Here is a 14,374-nt window from a genome sequence, read left to right on the forward strand (position 1 = left end):
CTGAAGACGGAAGTTTCCAGTTGCTACTGGAAGCCAATTTGTTCCGCTAGCTTAAACTGTGATGAACTTCCTAGTAGTTAATCTATTTTGCCTTGAACATGCAAATACATTCGCAGAAATCACTTCTGATATCATTCACATATGTTTCAGGTATATGTTAATATTGACTAATGTTATACGGAATTTGAATTTGCCGTTTTTTGCAGATATTTGATGTTTCGTTTTTATTTTGAGTGTTACTATTATATTAGTAGGGATTGCAAGTGTTTCATACTGATTTACTTTACTTCTTTTAATGGCAAAAGTAAAAACATGAATAGAGTATCAAATGTAAATCAGTTGCTAATATTGACAACGAAAAAATACTTGAAATAAAAAGTAAAAAATTAACACGAATAGCGAACAAAGACTGTCAAAAACTGTTTCTAAAATATGAACACGGAAATATGACGTGACCGGAGCGTAGCAACAATAAAAATAAAGCACTCCTAAATTGCTCCGATATCGGCACATTCAAAATCGTTGCCAGTTTCACATAGTTCAAAAAACTTACACACTCTCGACCATTGAAGAAACAATTTACTTTTTAGAACATTACGAAATATTTATATACATAAAATATTTATCCAGATAAAAGAACACATTAATAACTCGGCGTATTAAATAATTAAATTATTGAATTTCAATACTGTTAGACAGACAACGTGAAAGTTTATTTTGATGTTAAAAAAAAACATTTCCTTTATAGACAAGAGCAGCATTTCGGTCAGCCTTATCCTATGCAATAATAAAGAGATTTCGGTGGACGTGTTTCCCCGTCGACTTCGTGTAATAGAGTGAAACTTCTTTGCGGTCTATTGGGAATTCGATTGAAATACTTTTACAAGAAAAAAAGGAAACCTCCCAGACTTTAATACTTGACGCTTTCTTTAGCTGATGATAAAATAATTGTATAACTTCTTCAAGTGTTTTCAAAATGCAGAAATTTTTGAACAAACTTTTCGAAACCGGATTTTATTTAAATTATTTTATACGTTAAGAAAAAGGACAATATGAATTAATCCTTTTTTACATATATCGCGGAAATATATATCTTGGATATGATAGAAAATATGATACGTGAATATTTTCACAAGTCAATTATTACGTTATTTACATTTTTTTATTTATTTATTACGTTATTTACACTCTATAAGTAGTACTTCATCTTTTTTTAATATAAAATAAGGGTTAATTTTAGTAAATTAGATGAAGTATTAAAGAAATTCTATACATTAATTTGAAGCAGCGGATACGCTTCCTTCTCTAAGTTATATTTATAGTTAATTTAACGCTCTTCATGCAAATAAACGACTGCAGCATGTCGTAAAATTATACGGCATTCTGTTACATGACGTAACAAGCGGATGATTAAATAGAAAATAATTTTTAAAGCATAAAATATTAAATTCAATTTAAAAATAGATATTTTATAAAACAGAGTTAAACTTTAAAAATATAAATTAAATAAAGTAAAGAATTTTAGCTTAATCCGTGTGCATAGAATTTAATGTTGCAGATTCTTATTTCAAATGACTTAAATTAATAAGCTTACTCAGTACTTTTAAAATGGTTTATATGTACCAAAAATTATGAAAAATTATTTAACCCTTCACATAAATATGATCAAACTTCTTCTTGTTATTAAATTACGAGGCTATGTTTTGTAAACTTTTATTTATTGGTATAAATTAGTAAATAAGTTAATTGGTAATTAAATTAAATTGGTTAATTGGTTGTGTACATTTTGTTCCAAATCACTTGTAAATCAATTGATTGATTTAAGGCAAATTGAAGCAAAACCGAATCTAAACGTAAAAATAAATTTTTGGTTATCATAAGAAATATCATAAATGAGATGGTATTTTTTATGATTTGACCGAACAGCGGCACGAATGTTACACATGATACTGGTACTACCAAAATACGATATCGTTATGGTTAAATTATGCAATCCTTACCGACTCTATTTATTGCTTATAACGAAAAACTACCAACAACAGTTCTATCTCGATTTTATCACTCGCCAAGTCTCATGTTTGGCAAATGATTTGGGAATATAGAAAAATAAAAAAAAGACACAAATAGTATACACAGAAGAAGAGCTATCCTTGATTTTTGGAACGAAGTTCCTTATCGCGCGTTGTGAAAGGGGGCTAGACGAAAAAAATTCTTACGAAAAGTTGTCATGACACTTTTTGCTATAGTAAGTATGTTAACGACGAATGAGCGCTACTTCACCATGGCAACGACGTGACAATATATAACGAAAGTTCATAGAAATAAAATGTACTTCTTGTGAAGACTTAAGTTTTTTATTCATAAAATAAACATTGGGTCCTTCACTAATTAATAGAAAGGAACTTCGTTCCATCCGGGTGTCCCTTGACACCTCTCAAGTTGTTTTGTTTTTAAAAAAAGGACTTATCTCTTGAATACCCTGGATAAAACCTGGTTACAATGAAACGTCACATTTCTTGTAAATTAACAAAAACATTTTGTGGCAATAATAAGATATCCAACTTCGAAAAAGTACCAGTTTTATTATTCGATCGCAGTGCTCGTCTTCTGGTAACCGTATCCCACTTGTACTCATGTAATGGATATTTTATCATACGCTATTAGCACGACTAAAATATCATAACGGAAGATTATCTGCAATGATATGACGGCTATAAGATAATTTCAAGTCTAATAACAATAATGTTTTGTTTAGTGTATGTACGTGCTTTTATTTAAGAGATCTTTTACAAAACTGATTATTGTAAGAGAAAATAAACATTTTTTTTTTTTAATTAAGTTTTTCAATAGAATTTAAATATCTATTTTTTTGTCACAGGGCATGCGATGTATCGTTAGAAAATTTATAAAATGGTTAAATGATTAATGACCACTGAAGATAAATTGAAGATAATTTTATACATTTTGAAAAGTAATCGCGGTTGTCGTATATTACAATAAAAAAATCGTCAATTTTCAAAAATGTTCATCAAAATTGAGCGAGTTGATTTTTTCTTCTAATTCTAAGGCGATATGGTAGAAGATATTTCCACATATTATGATTGCTAATAAAAAATATATCAAAGTGAAAAGGAAAACGTATAACCACATGTCTTTAGAAACATCTTGCAAACGGTCGAGTAAAAGGTAATTTCGATCTTTTCACAAGCAATAAGTGTAGCAATAAACTCAACATAAACCACCACTCAAATCTTTTGATCTTAAAATATAATCGTGATGTACGTGACATGAGAAAATCGAAACCTATGTACATTTTGGCGAAATCACTTTTTTTCTTATTAACGCGTTACACATTTTCGTATACCATATGTAAATATTAAATTCATTCACGTATCAAAAGAAGGATTTTTTAATGGACTTTTTGAATGTTATTTGCGAAAAAAAAAATTATCGCATTTACGTTATGATAAAACACATCATATTTATTTTGAGAGGCAGAAATAAATTACTTTGTATACTTCACCTTATAAATTTATGTCTGTATTATGTAAAACGTTTTACGAAACTTATTATTACAAGATGAAAGTAAATAAGCACGTGTAAGTACATTTCGATAAATTTAAAAAATGTCTTTTTTAATCATCAATTAATATGATTATATGATTTACCACATTCGAAAGAGACCTGCAACAAGATTGGGCGGTTGAATCCGGACAGTTAATTTGTAGAAGCGTGTGGGTTGAGTCGAGACGTATGCACAGTGATGCCTCCGCTATGTGCAATATGCAGTGTGCAGCCGCGCGTTATTAAATCACCCTGTAATTATAAATGCGTGCACCGACCGAGCCGACTGCGCGCCGTAAAAATATGAAACGCCGCGACATGCAAATGCAACTAATTCCGACGGGACGCTCTTAACATGCTCGTATTTCGCTCGTTTTAAATAATTCTTTTACTTGTACAGGACTGAATACTACATTGAATAGTAATTTATCAATTGATTTCGTGTACCGATATAAATAAATAAAAATTAATTTAAAACATGTAAAACGCAATAGACATAGATTTGTTTTTGCCAAAAGTGTCGTTTATGCAGATATAGTTTCGCTTATGATTGTGCGTGACGAAGGTTTTTTTTATATCAAAAGGTGGTAAAGAAGAAACGGCCACCTGAATTCGCCGAAATAGCGAAACGACCGTTCCCCATAGTCATACGCAAATGCAGATACGTTGCCTACCTTTAATCATCGGAGAAGGGGCCGCACAGAAACAGGATATTTCCCCTTCCTATATGTCCCCTCTTCCGCCAAATCCACTTCCTCTTCTCATCCTTACCTAATAAGAAAAAAGTGTGAATTGAAAGAGGACTAAAATTAGGCCTCCGGCACCACACTCATCTCAGGCAGTCTCATTTTAGTCCTTGATCTCTTCCCACCCTTTTCTTATAAGGAAATTATGTGTAGGGGAAGTGGATTTGGCGGAGGAGGGGACGCATACAGAGGGGGAAATATTATCTTTTTGTGTGTTCCCTCCTCCGTCGATTAAAGGTAGGCAATGCATCAGCAATTACAGATGTCTATGAACAGCAGTCCTACTCATTTGCTACCTTTTAGTATTAAAAATATTATGAGATTATGTAATGTTAAGTTTACTACCCCTTATCTTATTTATGCGAAAGCGTTTAATTTAAAATGAAAATAGCTTTCTATAAGCGTACTTTTATTATACAATTTACTGTTAAAAGATACAAAGGATGAATGCCGTTTAGCAACTCTTTGTATGACAATTACTTGGTTCATTCCACAACGTTGCGTTCAATACTTATACTCGTAGTTCCCACAATAGTTTGCTAAATATAAGACCTTTAATGTTAAAACGTATTTCAATAATGCTATTTAATATACTTTTTTATGTTCATTCTATAGGTAAATCAATCACTTCTTAAATTTGCGAAAATTTCACCGTTGTGCTTGGAGTCAGCCAATCCGCACTGGACCAGTGTCACCCCTAACTAAGGGTAGCCTGGGGACCATAAGCGAGGACGTGTATGAGCTGACAATAACTTTGTACACTTAAGTTTTTTAAAGATAAATAATAGATTAAATAGGATGGCACGTCAAATGATAGAAAAAATCATTAAAACACGTATCATTAAACCTTTATCTATCAATAGTCTATTTATAGTAATGGTGTAATATTAATAAATACAATTGTAAATTTTAAATAACTTCAGCTAAAGGTCTTGTTTTAGAGTGAACAAATTATAGTTGTTACCCAAAAGTTTTTGGTAGCCGCCTGCTTGGTGCGGGGGTTAAAAGTTTACAGGACGCTTACTGTTCGCTTGTGATAGATGACGGCAGCTAAACATTTAATTTCACTGTCTACCTTCAAACTTAAAATATCCTTAAATTAAAGCGAGAAGTTGTACTAAATTCAGTTTAAAAGTACATAAAATTGTTTTTGTTTTTATAAATATTATACTTTCAGTTTTGAATAATTGTTGCTTAGATAAAATGGCGTAACATTATTTGTGACTTTAAATGATATTAGATTAATGTAGAATACATTTTAGTACATACTAGCGATTTAGTATAGTTTTGTTTGGGTACTTAAACAAAAATGTAGGTTATTGTTTTTAAAAATTGGTACAGTGATATTTGAGTTTAGTGGGAAATGTTATTATATTACAGATAGAAAAATAGTTTTTATCTCGTCGAAATATTTAAAGAAAAACATGGGATATGAATGCAATCTGTGTCACATCAAACAGCTGTTACTGCAGTTGTACGCTTCAATTATTAACAAAGTTTTCATTTCAACAGCCTTTGTTCGAATTTTGTAATTTACGTTAATCGATAAATAAGAAAATATGAAAGCGTAATTTCAATTTAAATACATTTTTTCGAATACAAGAACTAAGAGACTGTTATGAAATTTAGAGTTTTATTTAATCATTTGAGTTTTGAAAAAAAATATTTTAAATCTTATCCCAAGGTGACCCGTTGTTTTAACTTCGTGATACTAACTGTCAAAGCGACTCCGAGCGCGTGAAAAAAAAACTTAGTAGCCTATGTCCAGACTACTCGTATGTTCTATATGTATGCCTAATTTCAGTGAGAACCGTTTTGCGGTTCTGGAGATACCTTCCAAAAAACATACATCCATCCATCCATCATAACATTCATAAGAAACATTTCATAAAGAACAATGTTTTAATTTTAATATAATGCCAAAGAAAAATAAGAAACGTAACAAATAATGTTCAGTTTGTCCGTGTTTGGTATAAGCTCTTTATAAGTGATCGTACGATTCAATTTCATTAATCCTTTCGTGGCATAGCCCGGATCCCAAGACGTGTAATACGAACACAAGCTTTGTTGGTAGACATTGCTATTCTGAACATTCTTTTATTACAATCTGCAATTAATATTTTATAAGAGAATTATTTCACCTCCTTAATTCTTCTAGGTATATCCTCTTAGTTCAATTTATGATAATTATTTTTTGTCTATGTTTAAGGCCGGCAATGGGCGTCTATGATCACCTCGGTTTTGCCGCTGCTCGTTTGACCCCTTATCTTATATAAAAAATTTATAATATTCACTTTACCCGGAAAGTAAGCGAATGTAAGAGATTTATTTCTTTTATTTAAAATTATATCAATAGGTTACATAATATAATATAATAATATAATAATAATATAATATAGCCTTTATTCTGATACAATATTCGTGACGTTAATTTAAATTGATTTATTATACATTTATATTTACATAATATATATATTATCCGTTTGCCCCGTGGACACAGGCCTCCTCCAATCCCTTCCATTCTTCCCTTATTTTTGCCCTCCTAGACCACGTCCTTCCAGCTGTAGCTCTTATTTCGTCTTCCCACCTCTTCTGTTGTCTTCCGCGTTTCCTTTTACCGTTTTTAGGATACCAGTAATTAATGACTTTGCTCAATTTATCCGCTCCGCGTAGTGTGTGGCCAGTCCACCTCCATTTGAGTCGTTTTATTGTTGTGATGATATTCGTTAGTCCAGTTGTTTTTGTGATATAGGTGCTTTTGATTTTGTCAGTTTTTTTAATGTTTAACATGCTTCTTTCCATTGATCTTTGACAGACTTGTAGTTTTCTATAGTGTTCTTTTGTGGGTGCCCAAGTTTGGCAGCCGTATGTTAATACGGGAAGTACACAAGCGTTGTAGAGCTTTCGTTTTATTTGTACGCTCATTTCTTTATTCTTCATGACTTCTTTCAGCGACCAATATCTCTTCCAGGCTTTACCTATTCTTGTTTCTACCTCTTTAGAGTTTAGACCTGTTGGTGAGATTATTTGACCAAGGTATGTATATTCCTGAACGTATTCAATTTCTGTGTCGTTTACTACAATAGGTTCTTTTAAGCTATTTGTCATTACTTTTGTTTTCAGTGCATTCATAGTTAATCCTACTTTGCGGCTTGCTTTATCTAAGTCTCTTATCATCTCGGTTAATTCAGTCGGGGAGGAAGAAAGTATAACCAATCGTCTGCGAACCTTAAGTGAGTCAAGTTTTTGCCGTTTATGTTTAGTCCGTAATTTTCCCATTCTAGTGAGCGGAATATCTCTTCTAGGACCGCCGAGAAGAGTTTTGGCGACAACGGGTCTCCTTGTCGCACCCCTCTTTTTATCGCGATAGGTTACATAACTGACTTATAAAACGTGAGTGGGTTTCTAACACTTAGCTAAAAGTATATAAGGAATTATAAAAGACAATTACATCGTCAATATTTTTCAAGGAATAAAGGCCAAGAAATGACATCCAAAAAAAATCAAAAAAATGGGACCCATCTGCAAGCACTTCCTTTCGATTTATATAATTTATATCAAAATCGAACCACCAGGGGCGTAGTTTCGCGGTAACACACATAAAAAAATACAGTCGAATTGATAACCTCCTTCTTTTTGAAGTCGGCTAATAACACAAAAATCCAATTAACGGTTTACGACTTATACACGTTCTAACAAAGGAAGAGGTACTTATAACTTTTGTATTAAAATGGGAGGATTTACGGGGAAAAAATTCATTAAAACCAAACCCTTATATGTACACAGTAACATGTAATAAATTTGAATTATGAAAAACAAGCCCTTACGTTAAATGACCAGAAGATTTTTTTTTTATTAATTTTTCTCGTAAATCATAGCATATTTATTAAAGTTTAGTTTAAATTAATTTCGTTGGAAAGTTTAGAATTAACGTTAACTGACACATAAATAGCATTGTAAAATAAAGGTTGTTTCGTGACACTAACCGTGGGTTTCTGAGACCAAAATCTCTGAAAAACTCTAATCTCCTATAAACATCCCTGTCATTATCTTTGATAAAACAAAGATAATATAAAATGTGTTTTAAACAACTACATTATGTATTACCTTTAAAATAAGGAGGCGATAAGCTCACTTACGGTCGTTAACTTTTTGAAGAAATTTTATAAATTAATTATAAGAGAATTGTCAGCAAAATGTAGTAGTGAATATTATTATTGCGCTTCATCATTATCAGCTCACTATACGTCCCCACTGAGGAGCTCGGAGCCTACCCTAAGTTAGGGGTGACTAGGTCATAGTCAACGACGCTGGCCCAGTGGGGATTGGTTGACTTCACACATATTATTGAATTTCTTCTCACATATGTCAGGTTGCTTGTTGGATGTTTTCCTTCACCGTAAGAACGTCGGATAAATGTACATATGTAAATCGAAAAACATATTGGTACATGGCGGGATTCGAACCCAGGACCTGCAGATTGTAATACAAGTTATTGCGCTTAACTACGTGAAAATTGTAGTACTAAAGAACTTGCGCTCAAAAAGAGCGCAGTTAGTTTCTCACGAGATCGACCCTGTGGAAAATAAATGCAAGTTTTTTGATTATGAACTTTTGGAGAAGTTGCTGTTTTAACTTTATCCAGGATTTTAAAGTAAGTAAAAACAAATAGTAATAAAGAAAAAAATATAAGGATACAATCCTTGCAGTTTTTCATTTCTCTATAAAAATAGCACGTGTCCGCGACTTTTCCGCGCGGAATTAAAAATATTTTTTTGTTATCCGGGGAAAGTGTAGCTTCTAAACACTGAAAGAATTTTTAAATCGGTTCCGTATTTTCGGATCCTATTCAATGCAAACAAGACAAACAATCAAATCATTCCTTTTTATAATTTTAGTATAGATAAGTGTAAAATATTGCACGTAAAATTGCAGTGGCATTGAACGTGTTAACTGTTCATTTGTAACCTTTTCACCACGTAAGGGTTAAGATAAATAACAAATAATCCTTCTCGTCCGTAACCCTAAAGGGAAAGATTTAAGATTAGGAATTTAATTAGCAAGTTATGGGTGTTGTGGATTAAAACCTACGTAGTATCTTAAGTCAGGCAAAAACTAGAAATATAGACAGATGTCACTGTAAAAATGGCAGTCTAAAGATACGGAGATAGAAAATATCCCCAACATATTAGTGGCGACCGTGACTAATGACCACGTATAAGTGGAAAAATAAGCCGAAGAAATACGAATAAAAAATGGACCTTCAAAAATTAATTAGAGAAAGGTCTCAGCTCCGACGTATTTTTAATAGACACACGGCGACCGAAGAAAAATTTACAAACGTCGCTATCGAATTTTTGGAAGCTAAATTTAAAGCAATTTTAAGTTTAGATCATAAAATTCAAGAAATTTTGTTACAAGACGTCAACTATGACGAAGAAACAGTAACAAAAGAATTCGACGATTGTCAAGAAATTGAGAAAAAATGGCTGGAAATAAATTTTAATAGACCAGGCCTGAACAAACAAGAATGCACACAAATACAATTTCACATACCCAAAATGGATATGAGAAAATTTGACGACAATCCAAAGTCCTGGATTCCGTTTTGGACACAGTATGAGAAAATTCATTTAGATGCAAGGATACAGAATGAAGAAAAATTTACATATCTATTAAGTTGCATGGCGGAACATTCGAAGGCGAGAACGTTGGTGGAAAGCTACCCGCCTACAAAGAATAATTACGAAAAAGTCATAGACACATTGAAGAAACGATTCGCCAGGGATGAAGTATTAATTGAGATTTATGTTCGCGAAATTTTAGATGTTGTACTTTCGAAAAATAATTTAGACATTGTTGACATTTTTGATAAAATTTCTGTAAACTTGCAAATATTAGAATCATTAGGCATAGGTAGGGATAAATATGAGTGCATTCTGTTACCATTAATTGAATCATCGTTGCCCGATGATATTTTAGTGCAATGGGCTAAAATTCCAACGCAGAAAGGGTCGAAACTTCAACAATTAATGACATTTTTAGAAAATGAAGTTGAGGCGCAGGGCAGGTGTGACCTTGCTAAGTTTTCTTTTGATAACAGCGTTCCAAAACAGGTTATTCCAACGACGTCATGTTTCACGACGAAGCAGGAGAACAATGTAATCAAAGAAAAAGAAGGTAAGGTGATCATTTGTTTTTTCTGTGATAAAGGTCATAACACTCTTGAGTGCAACAAGGCAGATAAACTGTCGCTCGACGAAAAGAAGAATGCAATAAAGAAAAAGGGTGGATGTTACATATGTTTAAAGAAAGGACATCTCGCCAAGTATTGTAAAGCATTTATTAGATGTATGTGTTGTAGTAAGAGGCATTTAGTTATCCTCTGTCCAACGCTCCACGAACAACCGAAGACGTGTGAACAGAATTCAACAGAAAAGCATTGCGATAACAATAAGGAAGTATACAATAATTTATCAAGTAATAACATAACTACCTTGTTACAGACACTAGTAGTCAAAGTATCTACTGATAAACAAGAGAAAAAAGTAAGAATACTTCTAGATTCTGGTTCGCAGAGAACGTACGTAAAAAGGGAGTTGGCAGATGATCTTGGTCTACAGGCAATAGGTACCGAGAACCTCAGTCATTCGCTATTTAGTGGTGTGAAGAAACCAGCGAAGAAACATAGAGTCTTCGAGTTTAAAGTTAGTAGTTTAGATAATAAGTTTCATACTACTATGACAGCGTTGGAACAAGATGTGGTTTGTGGAAGTTTACCCAAAGTGCACAACCCAAAGTTGATAAATAACTTGAGAAGGCAACAGATCTGGTTAACTGACGCAGAAGAAGATATCAAAGATATTAGTATATTAATTGGATCAGATCAGTTGGGTTTAATCATTAAAGAAAACTTTATACGTTTAGATGAAAATTTGGTAGCAATACCGACAAAACTTGGCTGGACATTACAAGGGCCCATTCAAGGTGATTTTAGCGCATCGGTGAGGGGCATAAGTAGAAACAAGATGGTCTTCCAACATTCAAAGGAGGTTTTCAGCACCAGCTGCTCCCTGGTGGGGAGGGTGGTGAGAGCGACTGATAGGGCCAATAAAAGACACGTTTCGAAGAATATTACGCAGAATATCAGTGGTAAGGAATGGCAATCCTATAGGTATCACAACCAGGTCGGAAAACACGATAATTATTAAATTAACAGATATTGTTGAAGTTCTGACCCTCGCTGTTGTTTTGGTTGCTTTGATACGCTATGTTTATTTGTGTGTTGTTGATTTTTTTGTGATTTATAGCGATATGTTATTTACTTTGATTTTTTTGTGTAATGTTACGGATAATTTTATAATTTTGGTACTATGTATGCCTCCCTCGGGAGTGTGTTGTGGATTAAAACCTACGTAGTATCTTAAGTCAGGCAAAAACTAGAAATATAGACAGATGTCACTGTAAAAATGGCAGTCTAAAGATACGGAGATAGAAAATATCCCCAACAATGGGGTTAAATATAAAAATAAATTTTTACCAATATATTTTAAAGATTTGATTGATTATTTGCATTGAAAAGGCTTCGAAATTACTGAACTGATCTAAAAAATTCTTTCACTGTTGGAAAGTTAGCTCCTGGTAACACAGGCTATAGCCTGTGTTACCAGGAGCTTTACTACTCCATTATTTTTAATTCCGCGCGAAAGAAGTCGCAGGCATTTGAATAAAATAAATTTTAATGATTAAGTCGGATCAAATCGTGTAAAATATTGCCTATGAATTTGTTCCAAGTCCCTCAAGCCTACCGAAGTACTGAGCCAGAAAATCTCATTTTTGTACTAACGAACAAAAGAGCGTTCGAGTGTAAAATAACCTATTTACACAAAAGATGATCTTCTTTTTAATGTAATGACTTATTTGTTATGTACCGGATGATGGTAACTAAGAAAAATATAATAACAAATAATTTGAAACTTAGGCTTACCTTGTAAAAGTAAGAATTGTTTTTTTTATTATTATTATTATGAGAAGGAATTTTTAAAAGCAGTAATAACTCTAGAAAAACTAATTAGTTAAGAGTTGTGGAATTAATCGCTAAGTCCGGAGCAAAGCGAAACTACGAGTACAAAGTAGCCGTCTGTTGCAGCTGCTTTGTCTGCTATTTATGTATGACTTACATTATACTTAGGATTTCGCGGGTTTGCAATTAAAAAAAAACCTAAATACATAGCCTGTGCGCTATTCGACAGTTGTTATTAGACTTGACGTTACTTCAGTTATCGGTTTTGTATGAAAAACGTATAAATTTCCAACCATTAAATCTTTGGAAATTTTGATCTCGACCATCCTTTTAAGAAACCGATTGTAAATAAGTTACTTCTATTTTATATTTAATAAAACCTTAAATAGATAAATGTGCGTTCGTATTTACAACCACGCCATTACTACTTTTACTTACTGTACTTTTAAGTAAGCCTTTCAGATTTAACCTAAGTTACCGGATGCCGCCCCAAGGGCTTTACAAACATAGCCAAAGGAAAGTACAACTGTAACGAAAAATATTCAATCTTACATTAAGTTTTAAGTAAAGGTAACATTTTACTAAAAATACTTATATTTAGATTTTTTAAATAACTATCACAATGTAAGTTTCCATGGCATTTAACTTTAAATTACACGAGAATGTATTAAATGTTAATACTAACGCACAATTAAGTAAGATCAACATTACTTTATATGACATTAGAACTCTTACTAGTAAACAAGTGTACGTAGATTCTGTTTAATATAATCGTCTATTCGTATAACTATATCTTACTAATATTATTAATGTGAAAGCTTAGACGGATGGATGGATGGACGGATGTTTGTTACAAGGTATCTCCGAAACAGTACAACGGATCTTGATTAAATTTGGCACAGATGTAGAACATAGTTTGGAAGAACACATAGACTTCTTATTACTTTTTGTTTTAATTCTGCGCGTATGGAGTAAAAGCTAGTAACCTATAAATTCCCAATCCGGGTCAAAAAAGTGAGGCAAAAAAAAGCTATCGAAAATCGAATCTGGATTAGACGTCAAACATTTACATTTTTTTTCTTGTACATTAATAAAAGTTTTATTTGTGCGTATACACATACTTTATAAAAAATTGTACCACTCGATACATTCGTATATTACCATAACAGAAAAAACACAACTTTTATTAGACTAGAAATTACGTAATTTAAATTTTATTCTGAATATTTATTGCGGAGTGTTTTACGTTTGAAAACCTTTAGCGGTTGTGAGCTCAAAAGAAAATATAAATAAAACGAGCGACTTAAGTTGAATCTGAAAGGCTTACTCAAAGCGAACCGCCTTCACTGAGGTACGATGTAGTCATACATGCAACCGCCTGCACTCGCGATACAAACATTTCTGCACACGAATAACAAAGTAAACGAACGCCTTCAGCGATAGTGATTTACTTCAACTCGAAATTTATGATAAATTATTGAATCGTATAAAGAATAGTTCAGTGCCCGGGATTTAAGTGTCAAAGAAATCAACATCTATTCAATTCAATTTAAATACTGATTTTTATGTTTGGAGATTAACGTCAACTTTATTAATTTGACGTAGTGTGAAAATTCAGATTTTATAAACAGTGTATGTAAAGTGAAATATTATTAACTGAGCTACAAGCCCCTGCCTCTTGTTGTCGGAATTGTATCTAAGAATAAGTAGTTTTACAATTCAACAGGAGTGTAATATTTTACAACACTCGTAAATTTTAAAGTAGACTCCAGTGACGTGAAATAAATGTGTAGTCTATTGTTTCGCTTCTTGAATACCACCCTAGTAAAAAGACATTTGTTCCAGTCAACTCCATAATTTATTATATAGTATTTATTAAGGTCGTTTATTGCGAACGTCGAATGAAAAGTATTGTTTTAGCTTCAAAAGAGTTGCTCGAAAGCAATTAATAGGCTCGATTCTCGGCCCTTGCGGAAGGACGTCAGTTTTCTTTGCCTTTTCACCGTCTTTACCACTGGGAGTGTTCCGAAGAACTATTTAA

General features: G+C 32.6%; 1 protein-coding gene across 1 annotated transcript; it reads left to right on the forward strand.

Annotated features, from left to right (window-relative positions):
- Positions 1 to 9,565: 9,565 nt before the first annotated feature.
- On the forward strand, positions 9,566 to 11,521 carry LOC106714351. The gene has a single exon (XM_014507384.2). The coding sequence runs from the start codon at positions 9,566 to 9,568 to the stop codon at positions 11,519 to 11,521; it is 1,956 nt and encodes a 651-aa protein (XP_014362870.2).
- The last annotated feature ends 2,853 nt before the right edge of the window (positions 11,522 to 14,374 follow it).

This window comes from Papilio machaon, chromosome 8 (assembly GCF_912999745.1).
Source record: "Papilio machaon chromosome 8, ilPapMach1.1, whole genome shotgun sequence".
Lineage (NCBI taxonomy): Eukaryota > Metazoa > Arthropoda > Insecta > Lepidoptera > Papilionidae > Papilio > Papilio machaon.